Source organism: Cyanistes caeruleus, chromosome 2, assembly GCF_971803275.1.
Source record: "Cyanistes caeruleus chromosome 2, bCyaCae1.hap1.1, whole genome shotgun sequence".
NCBI classification, from domain to species: domain Eukaryota; kingdom Metazoa; phylum Chordata; class Aves; order Passeriformes; family Paridae; genus Cyanistes; species Cyanistes caeruleus.
Window position 1 is genome coordinate 29,464,301 of NC_141702.1, and position 27,356 is coordinate 29,491,656.

The 27,356-nt window shown below is 41.7% G+C and overlaps 2 protein-coding genes across 5 annotated transcripts in view; one reads left to right on the forward strand and one right to left on the reverse strand.

Annotated features, from left to right (window-relative positions):
* Window positions 1–8,941, forward strand: part of SMAP1 (small ArfGAP 1) — an 89,070-nt gene extending 80,129 nt beyond the window's left edge. For all 4 annotated transcript variants that reach the window (XM_086876215.1, XM_086876216.1, XM_086876217.1 and 1 more), the window contains 3 exons: window positions 4,534–4,702; window positions 5,339–5,670; window positions 7,958–8,941. In XM_086876215.1, the coding sequence (XP_086732341.1) occupies window positions 4,534–4,702; window positions 5,339–5,670; window positions 7,958–8,092 (636 nt within the window). In that variant the 3' untranslated portion in view covers window positions 8,093–8,941. The remainder of the gene's footprint in view (window positions 1–4,533; window positions 4,703–5,338; window positions 5,671–7,957) is intronic.
* Window positions 8,942–27,048, reverse strand: B3GAT2 (beta-1,3-glucuronyltransferase 2). The gene is made up of 4 exons (XM_023922684.2): window positions 26,440–27,048; window positions 15,264–15,408; window positions 9,575–9,723; window positions 8,942–9,495 (listed from the first exon to the last, which is right to left on the reverse strand). The coding sequence occupies exons 1-4, from the start codon at window positions 26,977–26,979 to the stop codon at window positions 9,409–9,411; spliced, it is 921 nt and encodes a 306-aa protein (XP_023778452.2). The 5' UTR covers window positions 26,980–27,048; the 3' UTR covers window positions 8,942–9,408.
* Between the last annotated feature and the right edge of the window lie 308 nt (window positions 27,049–27,356).

A 27,356-nucleotide genomic window follows, 5' to 3' on the forward strand; every position in this document is an offset into this window, starting at 1 on the left:
TCAGGTCTGTGTACCTAGTACGGTTGCCATAGATTGGCAGACAAGCTTCAACTTATTAATTGGTTTTGGTGGCATTAATTTGTCAAAGTCCTCAGATTTTATGTAAAAATGCATTGTTCCAGAAGTTTGCTTTCTCATGAGTATTATTTAAGCAAGGTCTTACTGGAGAGTTATATAGTCCTATTCCAATATCATCAGTTGAAATGTTTGTAGCTTCTCCTTAGGTTTATTTTATTCCTGTCTTCAGGTATGTGAAAGCAAGAGTTTCATTCCTTCAAATGGAGTTAGAGCAATTCCAAAAGTGACTACAGGCTGGGCAATAAGTGGGTTGAGAGCTGCCCTTCACTGAAGGACTTGGGGGTGCTGGTGGATGCAGATCTGAATATAAGCGGCAATGTGCACTGTCAGCCTGGAAACGCAGCAGTATCCTGGGCTGCATCAGGAGAATTGTGACCAGCAGGTCAAGGGAACTGATTTCCTGACTCTGCTCCACTCTCATAAAACCTCCACCTGCAGGGCTGCATCCAGCTCTGGGGCTCCCAATGTAGGAAGGACATGGACCTGTTGGAGCAGTCCAGAGGGAACAAAGATGTTCAGAGGGATGGAGCACTGATCCTGTGAAGTGAGGCTGAGACAGTTGGGGTCGTTCAACCTGGAGAAGAGAGAAGGCTCTGGAGACACCTTATAGTGACCTTTCAATATTTGAAGGTGGACTGCAGGAAAGATGGGGAGGGACTCTTTTTCAGGGAGTCTAGTGACAGGACAAGGGAAAATGGCTTCCAATTAAACAAAGGTAGGTTAAATATTAGGATTTAATTAAGATTAAATATTAGGAGAAAGTTCTTTACTGTTTGGGTGGTGAGACTCTGGAACAGGTTGACCAGAGAAGCTGTGGATGCCCTCATCCTTGGCAATGTTCAAGCTGAGATTGGATAGGACTCTGAGCAACCTGACATGGTGAAAGGCGACCTGCCCATGTCAGGGGTTGGAACTTGATGATTTTTAAGATCCCTTCCAATCCAAACCATTTATGAATCCATGATTTTACTCTTTGGTACTTTAAATGCCTTAGGTGGAGCACAGAGGAAAAGCCGGCATCATACTGCAGAATCAGAAGGAGTTAGCTGAGCAGAGTCTAGAGGAACAGAAATATATTTTGAGTTCTAGAGACGGGTAATCTGAAGAAGGAATTAGAAGTGGGACTGCAGGGAAAATAAATATTTTCAAGCCTAGACAAGGATAATTGCAAAGGAAATGCTGTATTGCCTGTTGTGAGTACTGGACATGCATCAAAAAATAAAGTTGAATTTTTAATCTTATTGTAAGGTTAATTATGTTCTTGGATATAATGTGAGAAAGTGATAAAAATCTTAATCTGACTTTTTCAGAGGTTGCTGATAATTCCTAAAAGCAAGAGAACAGATGAGATTTCTTAGTGTCTTTCTTTGTGAACTAAATATAGTTGAGTGCTCATTTCCTCATGAGTTATTACCAGGAAATAATAGTTGATTATTTTTAATGGAACTGGATAGATGTCTAAAAATATGCAAAATCAAAACCAGGAGTTGAAATAAACATCAAGTCCATTTACAGTGCAAAGATAAAAAGAGTAAGCATTGCATACAGAATTTAAGACCTTAATAATGTACTTAGTACCTTGCTTGCATAAGAATAATTATGTGCTAGGCTGTATTTTCTCTATGCAGGTAGCTCTTTCAGTCAGGAGGGAGAAATTGAAACTGTTGTGTGGGGCCATTATTTATCACTATACAAATGGAAAACAGTAGAGGCCTGCCTTTTATACAGGCCATCCCTGCTTTCCTAGATACCAGCCAGAGATGTGCAGGTAGCAGGAAAATGTACATGTGTTTTTTTCTCTCCTGTAGTCCTTCTCTCCATGTGTCCCACTGTCCACTTCCCTCTTCCATTTCCTCTGTTGCCACCTCTTCTTAAATTTGTAGGAAAAATTCTGTTGCACTAATATCATTATGTCAGTAATGTCATGAAACTTATCAGTATGATCCTTAAGCACCTGATGGACATTTAGGTTGAGCATAATGACAAAGAATACCATGTGAAGGAAAATTATTATATGAATGCCAGGTGTGTTTTTACAGAGGTCCTGGGCAGTGTGACAATGTTAGAGATACAAAAGTCATGTCAGTGTTGGTTGTTTTTTTACTTGGATGCCACCTGCTGTTTTCTTGCCATGTATTTTACATTACCTTCCATTTATTTAGGTGATGAACACTTCAGGGAGTGCTTGTCTGGTGCTTCGGCTCCTTTGAGGATCTTCCAAGACCAAACTGAATGAAGTGATATTAAGTGAACATTTAATCTTAGGTTGTAAACATAACATGAGACCTGCAGGTTTCCAGCTCTGCCTTCTAGAGGAAAACAAAGCCCTTCCTTGCTGCCTGCAGGCAGCAGAGGGGAAGCCCCTCTCTCTACCCTTGTGTACTGCTCCTGTGTCCTCCTCCCTGCAGCCTGCTGAGCACGGCTGTCACACATGGGCTGGCCTAGGCAGGTGCCATGGGAGATCCATGTCAGCAGGGAACAATTCAGTAATGGGCCTTCCTGGGTGTATGCACAGGAAACAAGTTCTGCTGTTCAGGACAGGCTTTTACCTGAATGTATTGTTAAATCTGATTCTGGTGTTTTTAAAGACTGGTTATGTCACACTGATAAAGAGTTGTCTCAAATAGGGAGAGCTTCCTACTCCCCACTTAAGTAACAATTTTGCTTTGCAATCAGAAATTATTGTGAGAAGGAAGAAGCCTTTTTATTATGTACAGAAAGAAATTGATAATTTAATTGTACACTGGCCAGAGAGGTTTCATAGGTCTTTTTCTGTTTGTTTTCCCTCTGTAGGTCTGTCAGCCCACTCCTGGTTGCCCACTAAGTCCTGTTGACTTTGGCCCAAATTGGGTGTAGTATAGATGCAGGTTTTTTCACTTTCTAGAAAGTTTCCATTTTTTGTTTTTTTTCTCTTCCCTTTCTCCAGCAGTTTTGGAAAATTTTCACCATCAACTATATAAATCTGCACTCCTTTCTCTTGCTGGTTTCTGGCAAAATTAGCTGGTTACAGAATTGTTCTGTGTTTTGGGTTTTTTCCCCCCTAATCTATGGCACTATGGATTATATACTCTCTCTATATAGTCTAGATATATATCATATATATGCAATATATTATATATATTATGTATTATGTATGGATTATAGATTATATACTCTATATATATATATATATCACTTTATTTATGCTAGAGGTTTCAGAAGTCACACATTTCATGTGTTTTTTAAAGGTGCATAAACACTTTTAAAACACATTCATACTGTGGTGTTTGTAACAAACCCAGTGTGACCATAGTGGAAGTCTCAGGGCTTAGTCAGAAGCAAAAACAGCAGATTGGTGATAGTTGCTTTAAGGAAGATTATAGGGGTGTCCCATATCTGTGTATTTTGTGGTGTCCTCTTGTCTGTCTGATAAATTTGGGTATTGGATCTCAACAGACAGACCTGGTTACCTTTTCATTGACAGTGGTATTCCAAGGAAGATTTTCCTTTAGTGTGGAAAAGAGTTGAAGCTCACACAAGCTGTGGGTGCAGTAGGTATTTGCTAAGCAGTTGGGGATCATTTAGCTGGACTGAAATAAAGCCATAGTTTAAGTATGATTTGCAGTCCTGGCTCTTTTTCACTGTGCATGCAGTTGATTTGCATTAAAAGTTCCCACTGGTAACAGGATGTGTTGTGTATTTTAAGGACTATAACAAGAACCTATGTATTGCCTGATTCCCCGAGAAAGCCCCCATATGGAACTGTATGGGTATGAGCAACAATGTAAAAGCTCTGAGAGACACCTGGATGTAATTTGCTTACAAAATATTCTATTACAAGGGCAGCACAAAGCCTGCCAACCTGTCTGTATTTTAGTTTTTCAGTTGTAGATTGCAGTAAGTTTTAGATAATTATGCTTTCTCAATAAGTGAAACGTGCTTAAAGAACTCTAAGCCAGTTATAAACCATGTATTTTAGAAATTTTATTACTTGAAGTAGATAACCAAAATTTTGCCTTTTCTCCAAAGCTACTTTTCAAAGCACTTAATCTTTTGTTTTAGCTCTTCTCTAATCTATTCTGCCTATGAAAGGATTAATGAGATGTGAATTTTAATCTCCTTATTGATTTCCTAATTATTTTTCATAATCTAATTCCAGCTCTTGATTTATGCTTCTCACTGATGAAAAATGTAGAAACAACAGGAATGAATAGTTTGTATGTGTACACCCTGAAGCCAGTTGAGGATTTAGTTTTCTTTGTTTTGTAACCTTCATCTGGTCTGATGGTCCCATATTGCCTATACTGCTTTTTTCTGTCTTTAGTCATACCACATATTTTTAAATTCTCATTCACTTAAATTTAGTTTCTGTAAATTAATGAGGTTTTATTAAGTTGAGGGTCAAGGCTGTACAGTAAATATTTATCATCTTTTGCTGGTTTCTTTCAGTAGTCTGTCTTGTCTTTTATTCCCCAGAGCACTTCCACTAAACCAGCAGCTGCCACCTTGTCTGGAGCAGCCGGGGATCTTGATCTATTTACTGAGCAAACAGCAAAATCCGAAGAGTCAGCGAAGAAACAGCTCTCCAAAGACTCCATTTTATCACTGTATGGCACAGGAACAATGCAGCAGCAAAATGCTCCGGGTAAATAATGTTGTGAAGGTTTCTGTGCAGTCCTATTTTAATCTTTATCTAGAAAAGTTATCTTCTACAAATATAAAACTAAGGTTGGATACCTGTTAACTATATTCAGATGAAGGTTTTTATGTTCAGCTTTTATAAAACTGAGAAAAAATACTGAAATGTAATATGGGTGCTAAAGAAAAACATGTATGTGATTTTAATTTATTTATAGCTGTTCAAATTATCAAGTGTACAATTTACTGAAAGATCTATGTAGTCTGCTTCTGCCATGTAATTCATCAAGTGAGGGTCCGAGTCTCCAGTGTGCAGCCAGGAGGCTGTCAGGATCCCTACAGAACTGTCAGAGCTTTGGTTTAGCTGTGTTTGTGTGAACACAAAGACCTCCAATACAGCAACTGAAAGATTCTGGATCACCACAGGGATGCCAAACATTTCTTGGCATTTAATCTCATGATGAGTCCCTTTCCTTTAAGAATTTTAAAGCAATTTTTTGCTTTTATCAGAAGCTAAATTGGCAGCACTGACACACAGATGGACAAAGTTATCCTTAGAATTATTTGGTGCACTTCTGACTTAGGGGATGGGGGAGGAAAATCACAAGACACTTCTGCTGAAATTTTCTCTTCTCTGGTACAGGTATGTTCATGGGGTCGTCTTCTATGCCATTTACCACACAACCTTCAACTCAATTTCAAGGCTTCCCACCCATGGGAGTTCCTGTGCCAGCAGCAACTGGGATGATGGGAAACATGATGGGACAATCAGTGCCAGTCATGGGACAAAGCACGGGCATGATGGTAGGAGTGGGAATGCCCAATGGATTTACTGGTACTGCACCAGCTGGTGTGATGGGACTTCCTCAAACTGTCGTTGGACCTCAAGGTGGAATGGTGGGACAGATGGTCACACCACCACAAAATAAGTATGGATTGCAACAAAACCAACAAGCTCAATGGAACCTTTCTCAGGTAAAGACTGGCCATTCCCAGACAAGAGTGCTTTAGAAAAAATGATGCTTTTCAGATACAAAATGTGTGGCTGTAGGAGGAAGGTCAAGTGTAGCCAAGCTAAAGATACTGGACTGTGAACTGTTCAGAGGCACATGTTTACAAATCAGTGAATAGTTCAATGAAAGATTACTATGAAAGCAGAGAACAATTTTGACAAGTATGACCAAACTCAGGTCTCTGCTTCCACAACTCTTCTCATCCTGTCATCAGAGCCAGCCAGGTAAAAAGCTTGGCTGAGCTAGAGTCACAAAGTTCTGAAACATAAACACAGCCTTCTAACTAAAAGCGGACTTTAACTGCTTGAGCCACTAACAATGAATACTTTCATTCACAGATTTCAAGATAATTTTTGGTGGAATGTGAAGTGCTTTGTGCTCTTAATATTTGCCTGTAGATAATTTGCTTATGTGCATCTATTATTTATCTGTAGCATTTCCATCCTATTTTTTAAACATGTTTAAAAGGTTCTCTAGAAGGCTTAATGTACGTGTAGTACTGTATTTGTACATTTTCCAGGGAAATATCTTGAAATTGGGTATTTGAGCGTTTATTGGGGCAGGGTAAGGCAGAGGGATCAGAGCTAAATTAGTCCCTTGGAGTTCAGCATGCATGATAGCAACTATTTTTTTCATACTATTGTTTGCCTTATGATAACATAATAATTCCATGCTGCTTACTTAGTAATGCAGGAAGAGAACCTTAGTGATTTACTTAAATTAGATGATACAAATTTTTACTGTTCTGCTGTGTCTTACGTTGTGAACATTTATGAAGGTAAACTGCATTTCCTACATGGATAAAACAGCCCCTGTTTGAAAATACAGGCTATCATTCTGCCTTGAAAAGTAATTCTTAAAGGTGAGAATTTCAAAATGTCAGATCAAAAAAAGCTGTGGATATACTGGTGGTAGTCTTTTCCTAGGTAGCTAGCTTTAAAAAGACCCATGTCAGCTTTGAAATTAAAATCTTGCCTCTTATCAATGACATGTTAAAAGTTGGCTCCTGGAACAAACTCTTCACATGTTCCTGTACCCCTTGCACATCAGATGTCAGTATGATGACATTCCACAGTCTGCAGAACTCTGATCTAAACTCTGACTCTAGTTGAAAGGGGAGAGCTTGCTTTACCAGACTAATGTGTTTTATATAGTCTGCTGCTTAAGAATTGTACTCCAGAAGAGAAGTACCACTGGATAAAGCATGTTTTCATCAGCTTTTTTTATATTTCCAGGTTCAGTGGTGGGTTGTTTTCTGCAGATACACAGTTCTGTGTGAAAGCACACAGAATTTAATTTTACCCTGAAATACTAGTTTGCAATTTACTTAAATTTTTCACCAGTGTTTCAGTTTCATTTTGCAACCTGGTATTGTTCGCTCATGTTTAAATGAACTCTGACTTTACCTAGTACTAGCTTTAGGTTGAATCAAATGTTACTTATCCAACATCTCTATTCATTGCCTCTGATTATTAATTGCTTCAAATGCTCATTTCTCTCAAAGTCATTTTGACATTGAGAACTTAAAATTACGGTGACTTGATATTTGTAAAGACTACAAATAGTTTTGCAGCAACCCTGGAGTGAATGTGCTGAATCTTGAATACTTTCTCACCTTTAACTAGATGTTAAATTCATGTGAATTTAATTTAATGTGGATTATTTTACTCATTTTTTAAGGAATTACAGTATCTTGAGTAGATTGTTTAGCAAGGATGGTTAGATAATACTCAAGTTTATAAATCCACCTCATTCTTTGTTGATTGTCACCTAAGCGGACAATTTCTGTAAAAACTGGTGTAGTCAAGATTATGAAGTCTCCAAAGAAATATTGCTGGGAAAAAAAATAAATCTGGAGCTGCAAGTGCAGACAAGAGATATTACTGGCTTTGGTGTTTCTTTATTGCAGTTCCTACAATTTTGTTTCTTAGCCTTGAAAATGTGAAAGCAAACTTATACCAACCAGCTACACTGGCCACCTCCTTCACACGCTGTCAATTCTCTTGTGACATCTACACCAAGTGATGCAGCCAAGCAGTTGATGTATGTTGGTGGATGAAGGCTCTAGAAAAGATGGTGGTGTGAGGAAAAGCTTAGAAACATAGATGGAGACAATATTTTTATTTAATGAGAAATATTTTTAGGGAAATGTACTTGTAACTGTGTGGCTAATTGGAGGCAGGACTGTTTTTGGCTTGTGTTGCAGTGGCAGTGCTAACCAGGCTGGTGTGTGTGTGTGTGCTTTGCAGATGAATCAGCAAATGGCTGGAATGAACCTCAGCAGTTCCAGCAATGTGATGGGCTTCGGCCAGCCCCCCAGCACAGCCGCAGGATGGACTGGAAGCTCCTCTGGCCAGACTCTCAGCACACAACTGTGGAAATGAAAGTTGCAATAGAAATCTTTCCCAGAACAGCCACCTAACATTCCTTGTTCAAATACATTTACTTTTGCTGTTCCTTCCATGTACATATATATTCTTTTTCTTTTTCCCCAGCTGTTCAGATTAAGAATATAACTGACTGACCGTGGTGTGGTCTATATTGATTTAAATTTGATGTAGTGAAAAGCAGATCAAGAATATATTTATACATCATTGGAAGCATTTTCATACAATGCATATGATTTCATAGATCATATTAAGAAGCTGCTTAACCACATACTGATTTTTTCCCTCAAAATTCTAGATCAAATGTTTGCATATAAGGGATGTAGCTATCATGTTAGTAATATCCAAAAATATGAACCCCAACCCCCCAAAATTACCCAGTAATCCTGTAGAAGGTACTGTATGAACAAATGTTTAATCATATATAAATAGAATGTAAATGTATCACTGAGCAATGTTTTCTAGTGTATCAAACAAATTTTGTTTCATCATACATTTCACTGTGATGTTGTTATGGTGTGCATAACAGGGAATGTGGTTATTGAAAGAAAGATAAACCTGGATGTTACTGTAGTTCTACAAATCAATAGCTTATTCTTTTAAAGATGAGCATTTGATGCATTTGAATTTCCTGTGGTCAAGTCTCCGGCCTGGCTCAGGAGGCAGGCACACCGTGTTAAAGCTGAGAACTGACAGCACAATATGCATTCAAGGTAACTCAGTGTGAACAGATATATTTTGTCTTGCAGAGAGATCCAGGTTTATGACAGTGATTGTGTTTACATTTTATGGTGCCTCGTAATGATAAAATGTTATTTCCCTATATTAAAAGGATAAATCCGTAAATGATTGTGGGTTTTTTATTTCATTATTGTATGACCTATTTGACCGCTACTTTTAATGAAGTAAAACATGTTCAGTTTGGAGGATCCATTTATACAGATATTTAGACCAACAGTTTGTGAGTTAAAATCAGTTTATAATTACACCATTAAGCTGGATAAATACAAAAAGTATATACATAAATTATGATTTTGAAAATACTCCATTGCAGCCTTGTTTCTCTATGTGGAAACAGCGTTAAAACAAAGGTAAGTGTCAGTTTATTAAGCTGAGAGTTCAGAAATGCATGCAGACAAGTTAGAACAAAGCACACCCACTTGATTTGCTTATTAGAGTCTCTGAAAGCTTCCTTTTGTTTCCACAGAAGTCTGTCAGGTCTCAGGCAGAAGCAGATGATTTTAGCTGTCCGAACTGGAACGTGCGCTGGTGCGTCCGTTGTCCTGCTCTTGCCGTGGGGCTGTCCCCCCACGTCATACCTCAATATTGACTGTGTCCAGGTGGTACTTTGGCTCATTAGCTAGATTCACTTTCTCTGTTCGGGTGTGCCATACAAGAACCTAAAAAATACCATGTGTTTTAGTAAAGTCATCTACAGAGATGACACAAAAACTTTTCACAAAGTGCAGCCATAGGTACCTTTGTGCAGTTGTTTGCTTTTGGCTCCAGTTCCTCCACTGTTGTTATCTGTTTCAGAAAATCAGATTCTTGCATTCCTGGTTGAGAACCACGACGCTTGAATACGGCTTTGGGATGCGACAGGATCACTTGAAGACTTACAGCAAATCCTTGGAGAGAGTGAGACAGGGAAAAAGGTTGAGAAAAACCTTTAGGCCTTACATTCTTGTGCGGCTATACTTATGCCTTGAAGTCTCCTATGTTCTTTCTGAAAATGTATAAATTTAATTATATGGATAGACAGTATTTGGTAGGTTTGTGCATCCTACATTGTACTGTTCTGTTTTGTTTTGCCCTTAAGATACAATCAGATTTTTTTTAATTGCACTGTATTTTCAACATGTTTAATCTATTTCCCATCATGTAGGTAATATATGCTTTCTTGCCTGAAAAATCAGGTATTGCTAAAATCTTCGGTTATTCTTCCTTTCTACTTTTAATTAAGAAATGAAATTCAATTGTAAGTAAAATAGAATGTATGAAATTTATACTGTACAAACCGTTCCACACCTCAAATTGAGAGTTGGGAAAAATGGTTAAAATATGTTACAACTGTGATATTTAGATTAGCCTGTAGATTTTTAACATCCCTGTTGAGGAAAGACAAGTCATACTAATGCTCTGCCTTGGGAATAACTTTTAGCACCAGTGGTGTGCCAGGCAGTCTCAGCTGGTCTGAGCCTGGCACAGCACAGCTCAAAGGATTTATTCAGTGTACACACCTCTCTGCAATTCTTTTCTCGACTAACATGTATCAGGTTCTTTGAAGGGAGACTGCAAACTGAGAAATCACTGGTTTGAGCAAACTCACCCTCTCTGAAGGAGGTCCCATGAATCTGTAATTTGCCTTTGTTTATAGAACTCTCCCATTTCCTTCAGCAGTGCTCAGTCATATATATGCTTCTTTAACTATGACTCAAAAACTCTGATAGACTTGTAAAAAAAAAATTACAGTTGTAACTAACTCCTTTTGTCTGATTGCCAAGCCTACCAAGGAAGTCTTCATCAGTTCAGAGTGGTTCCAGCTGTCCCTTTATGACACAAGTAGTAACAGTTTTGACATCAGTTCTGGAAAACTCCAAGAATTCTAAAGCCAGTATTAAAATTCTATCAGTTTAAAACTGAGCATAACTTTCTATAACTTAATGTAATTCTGACTCTTTTATTTTAGTAGAAGTGTCTTGCTACTATGTTTTCCTTGAAAGTGTCTTTGACTTTTACAGGAGCCTTTTGGAGAGGAAAATATAAGGAAGTAATTACTGCATCACATGTAAAGAAGGGCACACTGAAACCACTTTATCATGCTCTTGCTTATAGGAAAGCGAAGGAACACACCAGAAGGTTTGTTTTGTTTTCAATAAGGAGTTGGACCCTGATGAAGACTGGTTGGATGCAATCTGAGGTCCCAGTTCACTGATGGACACAAAAAACATTTATACATTATATCTTTTACGTAGCTTTCATACATCCTGTCCTGCCTGGGGTAGAGAATAGGTGTCTGCTACACCCTGCACTGCTGTCTTGCTTCTGCTCCACAAGTAGCTGCTTGTAGCGTGGCCATGCTGGATCACAAGGTGGGCACTATCCTGGTGATCTTGGTAGCCAAGTGTAATCATTTGGGAAGAGCAGAGGGTGAGAGTTTAAACTCCCTCAGCTACAGAGAGTGTGTACAGCCAGCTTGTTACACCTTGACAGGGAACCGGAGATTTAGTACTGATGAACAGAATGGTCTGCTTCAGTTTAGTGGTTTTGGTTAGGTTTTGTCGGCCTTTTTTCCTCAAATAAAACAAACTATAAATTTTGGATGCAACTGGGCTTTAATAATTTTGGGCACAAAAAAAAATTTCTTTTGCATGGGAAGGCATTTTTGGAACACTGATCAGCTGTGTAAGCTGCTCTTTCTTTTTAAATACATTTAAGATTCAAGCTGCCCATGCATAAAGAAGAAAATTAAGTAAACACCAAAATTAGTGTCCTAGATTTTAGTGCACAGTAAGAATCCCATTCTAAGCAGAAGAGACGCAGATTTTCCACTGTTTATCTCTGCCATGTCAGTGTGGCTCCCTGGACTCATAGCCAGAAATATCTATAATATTTCTCAGATTATGAGAAATACATTGATTTCTCATAATTTCTCTTCTTGCAAGGCTTGCTCGTCTGCTGAGAAAATTGCATTGAGTTCAGAGGGTGGATTTCTCCTACACACAGATGTTCAAGTGGGCCCTGGCCCCTGCATGTGACACATGCCCTTGCTACCATGCTGTTGCAAATTGTCATTTGAGGGTACTGTCAAAATTCAAAATTATAAATTATATATAATATAAAATATATATATATATATAATTATAAAATTATAAATTGAGTGTTGCAGGTGACAAGGACATGTACAGTGCACTGACTGGTCTGAGGTTTGTTTCCGTGGTCAGGGTCCATGCAGTCTTTGTTTATTAAAAGAATCCAATAAAGCAGCAACTTAGAGATAAAATAATTCAAGGAGACTTATCTCCTGGCTCTCTAGTTCTTCAGCTCTGCTTTATTTTCACATGTATGGCATTTTGTAAGATGGACTTGAGAGAAAACCACTTTCTAGTGACAACTTTAAGTCAATTTTATCAGATGTATCATTTTGGTGTCAATAATAGAAGAGACAGCTCGGGTTTTGACCAGACTGGCACTAATTATTTCTCTCAGCAGATAATGATCCTCTGCTAATAGATGAAAAGACACTATTGTTTTGAATTCTATCACTAAACAGGGATTTATCTGGGATTACTGTCTCCAGTGTAGCATAACTGAACAGTGCTTACATGCATACAGTTATTTTACTTAATCATTATTCCTACAAGGTCGTATTTGGCTTAAATTCACATGAAATGCCACAAGACAATTTCATAGCTGGAGTGTGAAGAGGTGTTTCGGGGAGTTTTTGGTATTTAATGCAAGGTTGTAAATTAAATCTAATTGCCTGAAGAGCCACCTAGATAGGAATTAATTTGTGGGAGGACAAGATACCTGGGAGACATAGCAAATCTAACATCTGTTCTTCTCTCAAAGTAAGCTGTTTCTGTTAATTCACACCTTGACTTGTGTTAGATCAATGGCTTCTGTTAAAAAGAACTATCTTTCTTCATCCAGTTAAACTTGAGCCAGGGTTTAAAGATTTTGTTGCCATGGTTAATGCCATTGCTTCCTGGATGTTCTAGATTAAAAACTGAAGCAGAACTTCGGAAATACCTGAACTATTTTGTATGGTGTGTTGGTTGTCAGGCAAGAAGCAACACAGGAAACTGCTACTTTGCTTTCTGAATCCAGTTTAGCATTGGAGAACAGCGGTGTCAGCCACAAATTTCTCAAAATAAATAACCAGTGTTTAATGAACTGAACTAATGTGATTGCCGTGTGCAAGTGTGTTTCAAAAATCTGGGGAGGTTGGCCAGCTAGGGTGTTTGAGCTGAGCCAGATGAAATCAGCAGGACCTATCTCCACTTGCAGTAATTTGAATTTGGCCTTGTGCTTTCTAGTCTAGAGTAAGAAGTTTATATGCTTAAAGTCAAAGATGTACTTCCTCTGAACAGCCACAAGTTAACAATGATCCCAATGAACCTTTTAAGCCGTCGCTCTCTTCATACTCAGCCTCATGATCAAATTCTTGTGAAAATCACTGTGGAAGATCATTCACTAAACAGCCTCCTTACCAGTGCACTGGGACATGAGCACAGAACATTAACTGCAGACAGCTGATAGGTCTCCATATCAGTATTACTGTATGCATCTATACTGTTTGCATGGCAATATTTTTAAAAAAAGATCCTTGATCTTTCTTAAGTGCAGTATTTGGTATAACCTAAGTTTGCTTGTATATGGAAACATGGAAAGAAAAATGCCAGTGATGGACTACAGCATGGACTTAGGTTTGGTAGCAAGTCCCTGGAGGTGTGTTGGGAAGTCAGGAGAGAAGGGCAAGGGTAGGAAACTGCACGTTGACATGCATCCTGTAGCCTGCACCTGCTCAGACACCTATGGAGTTTTGTTCTGTTTGTGCCGTGCCACTGTATTCCTGCAGGGAATGAAGATGCAAATTTCACATTATTTTTTATCAGTCTACACTCCATCTATTTCTCTCTTTGCTGAAATTGAAAATCAAGTTCAATTTCTTCAGTACTTTTTTGAAGACTAATAAAAGTTCTCTCACAAAGTAGTAACTCTTTGTTTGTGGTTGTGTAATAACTTCCTGTATTCTAAAAGTTTTGGAGTATTTTTGTCTCTGTAACCCTCCCTTACATAACTTTGGTCAAAGCACAAGCAGGTAATGCTCCTAATGGAGCTGCCTTTCCCTCATGCCAGTGATTCAGCCAGCATCTGCAAGGTAAACAACTTAAGAACTTTCCATGTATATCTTCATGTCTGAGTTAGAGTCCCTTGGCTGATGTTGTGTAATGGCCTGCTGCTAATGAATTATGAACCATGCTCTCACCTTTATAATGCCATCAGTAATCCCTTCTAGAGTACAGTATCAATATGTATCTGTAAATCCACAGGGACTGTACAACTGCACAGCTGCAGTCCTCAACACGCTGCATAGTGCTGGGCATTAAATACCTGCTTCACTCCTGAGGAATGCATTTATGTGAACACCCAAATACTTATTTTTATGCCAGGTTGTACTATTGAGTTGAGATGCCTCTACAGTGCAGAAAAATTCACCTGGTAACCTTTTTTTCTTTGAGGTGATAACAAACATAAGTCCTCCTTTATTTACTCTTTTTGAACAGTTGGACTGTAAATACTGTACATATTTTTATCAATAACTTCAATTAATATAACAGTGCTCCGTTAGGATGAGAAAGAACTGTACACTGTCCTTTTCCCTCTCTCAAAACATAGGGGGTATCAGAATAAAAAAAGTGTCTATTTCTACCTTGCCCTTGTATTCCTACTTTTCTCTCCTGAGCACAGAAGATAGTCTAAGTGCAAATACCATATCATTTGCTGGGAAACCAGCTTCTGCTATATCAGAAATTGGACCTGTGCACAGTGGTGATTCATGTGGCAGTTGTGAGTATACTCAAAAGATTGTCTAAGCAGGGACTGTCAGCAAGACAGAGCTGCGTGGTGTGCAAACTTCACTGCAGAAGATTGATTAGATCCGTTTTGAAGCTTTTCTGCCTTCATCCACCAGGCGACAGCTGTCAGTGATGTTTCCCCTAAGCCCAGTGTTTCAAACTATATCCATCTATAGTTATCACTGTCATTCTGAATAACCAATGCAACATGAATAATTTCATGATAAAGTAGCATTTTACAACATAAGGTCTAAGAAGGTCTGCATTTATACTGCCTGGTTTAGATTGATGACAAAATGACAGGCAGGGACTCCTTGTAAGAAGTGCTAGGGTGAATTAATTTACAATTAACTTGTTTCAGACAGACAATTCATACAACATAAAAGCCAAGCTGCCACATAAAAATACAAACAAATTAAAGCAAGTTTAGATACCACCAAGTGGCAAATTAATTAGACAAGATGTACAAGCTTAGACTTCCGAGATAGTTAGTGCCAAAGGGCTGCACGCTGCCAGCACTTCGGAAGTTTAAGGAGCTGCTTAAATTGAGAAATGGAAACAATTCGTGTATCATAAATGATCCTCACCTGCCATGTCAATAGCAAAGGGCCTGTCAGCTCTCCAGCCCGTGTACCAGCCGACGACCTTGCCGTTCTCCACGACTGGGCGCTCGTACCGCCGGCCTCCCACCAGGCCCACGGGCCACACCGACACCTTGCGCGTCGTCCGCATCTGCAAGAGGCAGGCACAGCGTCACTGCTTTTCTGGGAGTGCTCCTGGAAACCCACGTCAAACAGCAAGACCAGGAGCTCATAGCAATTCTAGCTTACAGATTGCAGCCCAAGAGCTGTGTGTGCACACTCATTTTCTGTGAAATCTCCAGCTCTTTAGTCCATAGGCATCTCAATTCTACTTTAAATACCCTATTCATAATGTCTTTTATGCCAAGAGTTCTTAAAGCTGTGAAAAAACGTGGGGTTTTTTTTCTTGTTTGTTTGGGTTTTCGAAGGCATAGGTCTTTTCTATCTGCAAGACTACAGCATTCTGGCAGTGGGCTTATGTCTACAGATTGCTGAGATACTGTAAAATCCCAGAGAGAGAAAATATTATAATAATGATTAATACACATTTCACAAGAACATTTGTTTGGGACTTGTTAAAAATGCATTGAGTAGAGGAAATTATGACACACAACTCTTTCCTACCTGAAGCAGACCTGAGATGCAGCTCAGCTCTATTAAGGATTTGTGAAAAAAGATTGCTAGGGCTAAGTCTTTTTAACTTCTGTATTTTCCCTTTAAAAGCTCTCTAAATTTCTGAGGACAGAAAGCAGGCCAGGCAGGATGCTTATTATGACCAGCAGCTTTCCCCAGTGGTGTAAATTAACTAAATGTAAATGCAAATCTGGAAATGTGATCCTTATCTAGCATAGAAGAAGCCATAGGTATGAAAAATCGACTGTAGCAAAGAAGTATCCATGACTGGGAGTCACTTCAAGAAGGGCATTGAAGTGCTGGGGCGTGTCCAGAGAAGGGCAGCAAAACTGGTGAAGGGGCTAGAAAGTGAGTCCTATAAGGAGCAGCTGAGGGAGCTGGGGGTGTTTAGCCTGGGGGAGAGGAGGCTCAGAAGGGACCTCATCACTCTACAATCGTCTGAAAGCAGGGTGGAGCCAGGCGGGGCTCAGCCTCTTCTCCCAGGTAACATTAGGAAACAGCCTTGGGCTGTGCCAGAGAAGGTTCAGGTTGTTCCTCACTGAAAGGCTTGTCAGACATTGGAATGGGCTGCTCAGAGAAGTGATGAAGTGACCATCCCTGGAAGTGTTCAATAGTCTGAATATGGCACCTAGTGCTATGGTTTAATTGATGTGCTGTTCAAAGAAAGGCTGGACTCGATCTTGGAGGTCTTTTCTAACTGTAAAAATTTTGAGTCTGATTCAGTGACTTCAGATAACTGGTTCAGTGGTCCATTTTCTTCAGTAAGCAGGAGATAATATGACACAAACCTTGACACACTGCTCCCCATGGGAAAATCAGTCTGGTGTGAGAACTTGAGCAAGCAAGTGCACCGACACAGCAACTTGTACAACTTAACCACACTGGTTCAAAAGCCACTGTGCTTTAAATATGGTTCGTTTTAAACAAAGTATTAAACTATTTTAGTGCAATGTGGGCTTAATTTGATCTATTCTAAAAACAGTCTTGTCTTTTGTTGTAATTGAAACTTACTCCTTGGGGAAAAGTTACCCCTTTTTCCTTCCAAGCACTCCTCTCAGCAAAAACAAACACAGTTTTACATATTTGTAACTGCAGTCCCCTATCGATGGATGCTGAAATAAAAGACAACCTTGGTTAAATATTAAACACTTCCCTCTCTCTCTGCCAAGGTGAAAGATTTATCATGCATATCATCAAGACTCGCAGGAGTTGTACCAGAAAAAACAAAGACATCACGTCAGCATGGCTCACATTTCTAAGCTAGAAACATTAGCAGATTCATAGAACTTTAACACAGAGAAAGTATAAAATACGTATTTAAAAATCCACAAAAATGTAGGCACACATGGAAGAGAGACATGCACCTTCTCTCCCAATTAGTTGTGTATCTTCAGATTTATTTATCAAAGAATCCTCTCTCCCACTCTAATAACTGTTGCAGCTGGAACATCTCACTCAGGGTCAGCAGCCCATAGCACATAAGAGCAGGGTATACATTCAGCTGGCAATATAGGGAATTCTTGTGATAAGGATTCTGTCCAAGCCATTGCCTGGTTAATTGCCAAAGAGAGACTGCCATGAATCTTTCTGAGGTTGTTGATAAACATCTTTACCTGCAACTGTTCTCTCTGCTTAAGTTTAACTTTCAAATATCTCCCACTTCTCCGTATAGGAAATGCAGAGTTAACAATTAACCATTTGGATATGGACATCGGCCAAACCTCCTCATGAAGATCTTTTAGCTCTGGTTTTAATGACACATCTCTTTTGCTTATTTTGCTAACAGCATATTTTTATTAACATCCAAACATACCAGACATGGACACGGGGAATCATCCTGCTGTGCATATCTACACAACACCATCAAGCTACATTCACCCAACAGTGCTACACCAGTAAATACCACAGGATAAAGAGACATGGTGCCATTAATACCTCCTGGAGGGTGTGGATGCCTGAACGAATTACTAAAGTTCAGAATTGCAGTACTATAGCCATCCTGTGCCAACTGCCTGTGCCCAAACTCAAAATGCCACAAGACAAGGGCAGGCACACTCTGGCTGCAAGAGCGTGGTCAGAGCACAGTGCACCCATGCCCTGCCTGTGTGCACAGTAAAGGTTTGGGTACCTGTACTGCAAAATGAGCCAGGTTACACAGGACTTCTAAACTGGGTCAATAGTGGTCTCAGCAGCTATACTGGCAGAACCAGATGGATTTGCACTAATACTCTACAACACACAGTGTGTTGGAAAACCTTGTCAATGAAAAGTATCTCACCAACCTCATAAAACCAGCATGAAATGAACCAAGAAATTTTAAATTTTTAATAATCTTGGGTCAACCTCAGTGTCTGTGACTTATGTCAGTAAAGCCACCACACATTAGAAGCAAGTAACCCCTTACAGAGCTCCTACTTTCTGTCCTTGGGTGACTTTATTCTCACAGGTTACATTTTTGAAGAATGAAATAAGCAGGTGTCAAGAATACAGCAATTCCTTTAAGTAAAAGCTGAAAGAGCACATCTAGACCAGTATTTATGCTAATTCTGAAATACCTCACAGCCTTGGGATATGCTAGGCAGATGAAAGTAGGAATATTTCTTTTAATCTTCTGAGAATAGCATTACTGCAGTTAACATACCGATATGTGAAGGCTGTATTTATGGATGATGGAGAAAAAGCTATTATTTGGATTAAAAGGCCAGCTTGCACCTGGAATTTTATGCTGCTAATCATCGGGACACAAAAAAGTTATTCAAAAATGTGTTAATTCTGAATAGCTTTAGTGCCATGGGTTAAACAACTGCCAAAAATCCTAGGACTTACAAAAACAGCTTCCTAAATAATTCTTCTCTCTGTCATTGTAGTGACAGCAGTATCACAGGCTGTGTTAGCACTCAGCATTTTAAATCCTGGTAGCTTACATGAATGGTATTCTTCTTACTTACACTTCAGTCTCTGCAAGTTAAGCATCTGCTCTGTCCTAGTTAGACTTGTGTAGTTAAGGAGAAGAGACAGATACCATCCTGCCTGGCTTGGACAGCTCTCTCAAGGTAGAAATGCTTTTGTCCTCTATTTACTTTTTGAAAAAGGGTCTTGGGCATAAGAGGAGAGTGATGTGCTGGATGGGGAAGATGGTAGAACATACCTGAATGAAATAGGAGGGGGAGGAGAATTAGGAAGGAGTGGGCAAGGAAATTACAGGAGAGATGAATAACAATTGACTGAAGAAATGGAAGTGAGGCGATGGGCATACAACAGTAAATACAGTAACAACAGAGTAATCACTGAAGAATAGCAAGTGAAATGCAGGAAATGGAGCTGAGCAATAAAAGACAGCGATAAAAGCATTGCTAAATTTAGTATCTCATTAGTCAATCAAGAAAAGCTGCTTAATGGGATGTTCTGGACTGATGGATAGGGAAGATACCAAGCCAGTAACAAACTATAAAAGCCCAAGGGGAATGAAGGCACATGACAGAAAAAAAAAGAGACATGGCTGTACTTCCTACAGTGAAAAGGCTTCCAGACTGGAACAACTGTCCTGGTGTTTTTGCAGTTTCATGTCAATGTGTTTCTGTTTAGAATTCAAAGCCCTCTGCTAGGGCAAACCTGCTGCCACACCTTGTAAGCCTTTTTCTTTGTGATCTGTGCTTTTCAGGCTACAGGTTCACATCCAAGCTCACCATCCTACCCCACACCCCTGCCCATCCCAGTGATACTCCAGCAGATTTCTATGCCAAATTCCAATTTATTATTACCAAAGGCAGGACCTAGAGCTCCTTCACTACAACGTTTCCTCAGGACAAAATTTTATGGGTTAAAGCATCAGCACAGCCAGGTTCCCTGTCACTTCTCACACAGCTCTCTGCATTACTCACAGGCCATTTAAAGCCAAATTCTGCTTCAACAAAACTTATGTGAGAGCACTACGACTCAGCCAGAGAGCTGAGCAGCAATGCTGTGCCTGTTTACTGAGCCTTTGGACAGAGCTCCTGCCCCCACTTACCATCATTTCAAAGGAGGCACCGAGGCATAAAGAACCTGTGCCAGTGGCTTTCGTGGTTCAGGGACTTTGGGATACTTAGGGGTTAGGAATTTCAAAAGGCAAGTTTGTTGTGGGCAAATTTGACTGTGAAGGGTATTCTCCATGGGAACACTTGCAGAAGGGATCTACAAATCAAAAAAATTGTCATTCATTGATGTAGCCTCCTCTGCAGGTCTCACAGGTGGTTTGCTTCACCATCCTCCCTGACAGAAAGCTTTCTTTCCAAGCATCTGCCTTAAACATCCTTTGCTGATTTGTATATAATCTACATTGCAGAAGGAGGATAGATCAATTCCCCCTTTTCTCCACAACATTTTATATATAAGGTACAATGATTAATGTTTCTAAATAATACCACCATCCTTGGGCACAAATGTCAATATTGCTTCCCTGCAGAAGAAAACTGTACCAAATTTAACTAAAGCAGTTAGCAGCCAATTTCTGTGCACTGGGACAACTTCCAAAACATTTGCTACTCATTTTACTTCTGGGCCCTTCTATTTACTAGTTGTCTCATTCTACTCCCTATCATTCTACTGGGTTGTGTTCAGTGTACCGCTGAAGGGCTGCTGACCCCGTGTAATTAATTCCACAGTAACAGTATCAGTTTCACAGGTAAGGCTGCTGCTGACAGTGAAGAGACAGAGAGTACTTGGTACTTTGTAACAAAGCATAAACCTGTTTCAAATAGCCTTTTTTTATTTTTTTTGGTCACTGTTTTCTCTCGTTTTTAAGCTACTTCATTCTCTGACAGTCTTTTCTAATCCAGCCTCTTTAGCATAGGTATTACGTGTCTATGTGGAAGAAAAATGTCAGTGTGCATTTAAAATCTGTCATGTACTCCTAAATCATTTATATACTAGAAAGGTATTTAATGCACTGCTAAGTCATATTTGGATCACTTTTTATTCTGAAGAAAATAACCAATGACTGCCAGATAATATTTAATTCTGTCTAGACTACTGAATGTTATTTTTAAGACTATTATAAAAATCTAATTTTACCAACCAGCTCCAAGAGATTCAACAAAAGATTTTCACATTTTCAAAAATAAAGATATTCACTTATACCACTTTTAAATCATTTGCATAAATATATCCATTAAAAATAACACAGAAATTATCTTAATACGTTGTATAAGGATTAGGACAGTTATGTGTTATTGAGCAAACACTAACCCTTCCCTAGTCAAAGCTGGAATAAATAGTAAATATTCACCTCTCCTATAACACATTTTTTGAGTTCCCCTCAAAATATTCTACAAAGATGATCACAGGAAAACTGAAGCCTGTGTGACATGCAATGCCTGCAAGTATTTCTGTTCTATTTTTAATAACAAGGAATTCTTTTTTTAGGCTATTGAAATGGCTGTTAAAAGCCATTAGAATATCTGCCACCTTCATACATACCTTTTGATAGGAGAGGGCAGGGACACAAGAAAATTCTTGCAGTCTGAATCTGTGGCTTTTTGAATCTTGAGCTGCCTGTAAAGACTAATCCAACTTAGGGAGAGCAGGATGAGCTCTGTCCTCTCATTCCTCCCTTCCATCTTCAACTCTGCCATCATATTCAGGGCACTCTTGTGCAGGCAACTGCTACAGCAATTTGGATTCTGGTCCACAACTCAGTGGGCAATGGACTAACTGCTGAGCTACTGGAGTTTGGGTTGGGTTTCTTTACCCCTTAGAAATGACAATTAGGGCTGTGAACTATTCTGAATTCCACGCTACAAGGCTGTCCCCACATCACACCTTAGAGCATGGATTTCTCTGAGACCCAGCCTGTAAATCCTCTCCTTGCACTCAGACAAGGCAGTGCAATGTGCCACACTTGCATGCTCTAGGCACCCAGCAAACATTGCTGTGAAATTCTGGACACGATGACCTGGGGTGGCAGGGAGGGAGAACATGGTCCTAGATACGAGCATTTTAATTTCAATATATCAAATATATCTCAAATATATCTAGTTTAGGTGTCTGAACAAAACACAAGCAAAAGTGGCAGAAATAACCTAGACAGGAACCTCTAAAACTCTGTGTGTTTCTGAATTCAGCAAGCTCACTTTCAGACAGGTACTGAAGACCTTCACTACTCTTGTATTCCTCATGATGCTCACCCCTCACCTACAGAGGGTTCAGGACAGTCTGCACAATCAACAGCAGAGTGGATCTCCAACACTCACTCCTCCAATTTGCATACATATCCAAAACATGGACCATGGAAGTGATGGCCTTTGGCCAACTACCCAAAATGTGAAAAGAGCAGAGAAAACACCTGAGACACAGAAACACAGGAATTATGTGAAGAGTTAAGGGAAATGGAACTTAGCTGTCCATCTTCAGTTTCCACGCTTAGGTTAATCCTGTTTTTAAAATCTCTCTGTGAAGGTGGAATGCCAGTATTACCTAAGTTTATTTTTCCTCTGGAAGTTTAAAAATGTGAAATCAGCAGTTGCTAGGCATCAGTCACAATATTACAATAACTTGCATTCAGGAATAAGATGAAGCACAAATGCACCAGAAACTATAAGAGTCACTCCAAAATGAACAGCCTGTGGTAAAAAATAGAAGCTATGGTGAGTCATGTAGAAACATTTGTAAAACATCTTAAATATAATAGTTGGGATTTCAGTCCTCTTAGTGGCTTTTTTATGAATGCAAGCTGACTTTTAACATAACAGGTATTTTCGGAAAGCAGACTTGTTTTTGATGGAGAGATGCACAAGGACACCTCCAGATGAACAGATCATGCCTGAGCAGAAAACACATAAATTATTTCTGAGTTCTGGGTCCCAAAATTATAAATTACAAAATACAATATGCCAGAATCACAGGCATTAAAGAAAAACATGGTTTTTCACCTGACCACCACTACACTCTCAAGCAGAAAGAGTTGGGAATAACTTAAAAGCCACACCTCTACTGGAAATATTTCTTCATCATTGCTGCAGCCCCTTTTACTACTCTAAAGAGTAGTACTCATTGAATAGGTTGGTTCCTTCCCTGCAGCCTTTCCATGGAAGGTGAACCTTTCTTTACAAAATGCTAACCTGAGCCAATGCTGTAGCAGCAGGAAGACAAACCAGGGTCTCCACCTTGTTCTAGAAAGGACAAGTAAAACTGTTTAGACCCTGCCCAGTTTGACTTTGAGAGCATAGTTTTCACCAGTCAGAAGTGACCTATCCATCCACATTCCATCCTAGGTCTTAAGAAAAAAAAAAAAAAGATAATTATAAACAGCACCCAAGGGTTCCAGATTTACTACAGAAGGTGACATTTTCCCGACTACTGTAAACTGGGTTTTTTTTTCCCTGATTTTCATGAAACACACTTAGCCTAGGTCTACTGGGCCCAGCTGACTCCACATCAAATATAAAGTACTCATTCTTATAAGCACCAGGCAGAAGTACTTTGGACAGAGATTAGAATTTCTTCATCAAAAGCTCTCAGAAGCATCCCATGGCATTCCATGTCAAAGCATGCTCCTTTTGGATCATGGCCTCTTGGTTTATACACTACAATTCACAATAAAGCCTTTGCTGCTCTTGCTTTGTCAAAAGGCTCCATCTCCTGTCAGGACACCAGGGAAAGCCGCAGCAAAGAGCTGCCTTAAACACAATCCCTCATACATGCAGCTCCCTTGTTCACCTTCTGCTCCACAGTCCTGCTTGTTTGACCTCTGAGTAAAACACATCCCTAACACAAATGTTCCTCTCATGCTGGCTTTACACTCCTAACTAGCCTTGGTTCCCATCTCCCCGAAGCCTCGCTGCTGCTACTGAAACCAGCTTTGGCTCAGCAGCAATCCACTACAAAGAGGACAGACCTGCTGCTTCATAAACCAGCAAATGTACACAGCTGCCTGCACACGGTGCTGCTGGCACAGTGGGGCCTACACATGCCTGTCCCCGTGTCAGTGACACACTGAAAGTCACACAGCCAGCACAGGATGGTGCTAGGATGAGAATTCAGAGCTCCTGTCTCAGTCTCCTACTTTTAAACTGCCCCCTCCTAGTGAGCAGACTACAGTTTGTCAGCCCTCTTTTGGGAAAGCAGCTGCTGGTCTGGAGAATTGTTCCTGGCAGGGCAACAAACTGGAAAAGCTCCCTCTCAGGTATAGTTACCACCATTTTCATAGCAGGAATTACTACCAGGTTTCATCTGCAAACAATGCATTCTGAAGCTGTGCTCTTCATGCTTGGAGAAGACAAGTATAATTTACGCTCATAAATCAATCAATTCCTCAAGGAGGGATCAGGATTAACCACAGAGCTGTCAAGCCAGAATCCATGAATACACAGATTTTTCTTTTATCAAGTCAAAAAGCAACCAGCCCTCTAGCAGTGCCTCGACTGAAAAATCGGGCTCCTGGCTCTCTCCAAATGTAACCTCCCACACGTAAAGGCACGTCCCCTTGGCAAAGCCTGCCAATGGATTTCCGCTAACTTTGCCAGGTCGGCAAAGCATTCCTTGTGTTACTACCAGTGGCATCCCAGAGCCCCTGCCAACAGCTCCTTAGTGACCCCAAAAAACAGCCACAGGAACTTGCAGAGGCAACTGAAGCAAAAGCTCCTTCTCTGCTCCTGTAACTGAGCTTTCCAAGCTTCCCATTTCTCAGGGAAAACTCACTCATGCATGCCTGTCTGCCTGCAAACACAAGGCTCAGAGCAAACAGCTCCTTCCCAGCAGCTGAACACAGGGGAAAGGGAAGCCTTAGGGTTGCAGAAGCTCCTGCTGGAGGTTACGACTCTTGTTAGCAAGAGGAAACACAGGTTGCCTGTTCTGTTTGCAATTTTCAAGGTTAACCCTTCAGACAGCTTTATCCCATCACTTTCCTGAATTTCCTAGCTAATTAGAGAGGTAATTTGTACCTTTGTTTCATAATTTACAGCAATTAGTAGAATAATGATAGAAATTTTAAAAGAATAAATGTGACCAGACTCCTTTTCCAATAGCTGTGGAGCTTTCAGGAAAAATGCCAGCCAATACTGTTCCTTCAGCTTGTCCCTAATACTGGTACTCAACACCAAAAACCAAAAAAATTCCCCCACAAACACACAGGAGGTATTTCTCCAAATATCTCCTGTCCCACATTACTCATTGCCAAAGTATTTTGGCATTATGTGTGTATTTTCTGTTTCCATTGTCAGACTCCCTAAGATTCAGTCAAATTAGGCTTATTTCTACAAATACACGTGAGCACGCCCATAACATCAAAGACGGGTATGTGAAATTACTCTGCATTATAATGCACTGAGCACAGCTACGAGAATTTTAAAAAATCAATTGCAACAAAGGTTTAGCCTCTAGGCAAAGGTCTTTAAATTAGCAGCTTCAATGCTGAATGGGGCAAAAGAAGTAGGACATCCCTACTGAATGGGGACCCTGCACCTGCCCACACAGTGGAAATGGAGAGGGATGCATTACGAACCTAAACACTACGAACCTGAGCGTTTCTAAACCAGCTTTCTCTAGGGAATTGCATGTGATTCACATTTCTGCATATCACGTTTCCCTTCAGTGACTGACTGTAAAGCACGCGAGGAAGAGCAGAGCTCGGCAGCCAGCGGCAGGGGATGGGTGCTCACCTCCAACTACAGCTCTGTCCACCGGCACAACACACAGACCGCAGCACGTCTGAAGCCCTGTGCTGCCTGCCAGGCAGGGAAACTTTCCCGTTTCCCTCCCTCATTTCCCTGCCAAGGTCACTCTCCTAGCTGTCACAGAAGATGCACATGATCTTCCTTCTCCTGTTTTATGTCCACTCATTAAACACCCTCCTTCCTGCCAGGGGGAACCCAGAAAGAAAGCTGGATACCCTCTGCCCCGAGCGCTTGCCAGTTCCCACCGAAATGAAACAAAGCCCTTCACCAAGGGAAGGCAATGAAGGCAAAAAGAGGTCCCTTCACAAAAGAGACTCCTGAAAGGGCGTTCAGTGGTTACACAAGCGATTTGCTGCTTTTAAGAGCAAAGGCTTCAAAAAGGCAACTCCACGTGAAGAAGCCGGCTCTGGCTTAATTCATTAGCTCCAAGTAAAAAGATGTGAAGGATGGCGACTCCTGATGCGAGTTTGCCCTACAGGGAGAGGAATGCAGCCTAAAAAAAACAAACCAAAGAGCACTTTTCAACCCAGTTTTAAACAAAAACGTAGAACCCCTTATACAAACCTTAAACTTGCCTCGCTCGGCAACAAAGTGAGAAAAGAGCAGCGAAAAGTTGGGGGAGTATGGAAAGGAGGGAGAAGAAACTTGGAATCAAGAGAGCGGTGCTCACACAGAGGCAGCTGCGGGGAGCCCGGTGAGGGACGAGCGCTGCAAGGTCTCCGGGCTGGACTCAAAGGGCACCGAGCGCGCCGCAGAGCGGGGATGGGGCACAGCCCCGAGCGGGAGCCTGAGGAGGGGGAGCGGCAGCAGCCAGAGGGGAGAAGCGGGGAGCGGGGATGGGGCTGCTCGGGGAGCGGCGGAGCGTGGCGGCCGAGCGCGCCCCCCTGTCCCGCACGCACCTCCTGGAACAGCTCCAGGCTGTAGGTGTTGTCGTCGTCGGCGAAGAAGAGCACCCCGGGCTGCGGGGGCGGCAGGTGCTGGTGCCGCTGCCGCAGCCAGGCCAGGCCGGCGTTGCGCTGCTCGGTGGCGCGGGGCAGCCCCGGGCGCTTGTAGCGGCGCGGCGTGGGGACGTGCAGGTGCGTGCAGGGCAGCCCGGCGCCCGCCACGAAGCGGGTCACCAGCTCGCTGCGCGCCGCCGCGTCCTCCACCAGGATCCAGTGGAGCCGCGACACCTGCCGGAAGGTGTTGGCCAGGCGGGTGAGCTCGGCCTTCTGCACCGGGCGGCTGTAGGTGGGCGTGATGGCATAGATGGTGGGCAGCGCGGCCTCGGGCCGCCGCCGCGGGGCGGGCGGCCGCGCCCCGCCGCTACCGCCCTCGGCCCCGCCGCGGGGGGACAGCGCGGGCAGCGGCGCCCGGCTGCTGTCGATGTCCAGCACGATGATGACGATGAGCACCCAGGGCAGTAGCAGGAGGAAGCGGCTGAAGAGCAGGGACTTCATGCTGCCCCCGGCGCCCTCCCGCCGCGCCGCCGCTCAGCGCCGCCCCATAGACGGGCGCGGCGGGGCTGCCCCACCGCGCGGCTCCGCGGGGCGCCCGGGCGGCGGCGGCGGCCGGGGCGGGCGCCGGGCGCTCCCTCCCTCCCGCGGGCGCGGGGGCCGCCGGCCGGGCGGGTCGGGGAGCCCCGCGGTGCCTGCGGCAGCCCGGCGGGGCAGCTGCCGGCCCCGCTCCCGCCGCGCCTCTATTCCGCGAGCGGCCGCCCTTCCTCCTCCTCTTCCTCCTCCCGCTTCACCCTCAGCATCGCCGGACCGGGGCTCGGCGGGGGGCTCTGGGGAGACGCTCCTTCTCCTCCGCTTCCCCGGGCGGCTCTGGCGGTGAG

Excerpts from the sequence above, each read along its gene's own strand:
- B3GAT2 (XM_023922684.2), bottom strand. The coding sequence starts at position 26,979 with ATGAAGTCCCTGCTCTTCAGCCGCTTCCTCCTGCTACTGCCCTGGGTG. Across the intron at positions 15,409-26,439 it reads GCCTGGAGCTGTTCCAGGAG|ATGCGGACGACGCGCAAGGT; the intron begins GTGCGTGCGGGA and ends TGCCTCTTGCAG. Across the intron at positions 9,496-9,574 it reads AAGCAAACAACTGCACAAAG|GTTCTTGTATGGCACACCCG; the intron begins GTACCTATGGCT and ends GGTATTTTTTAG.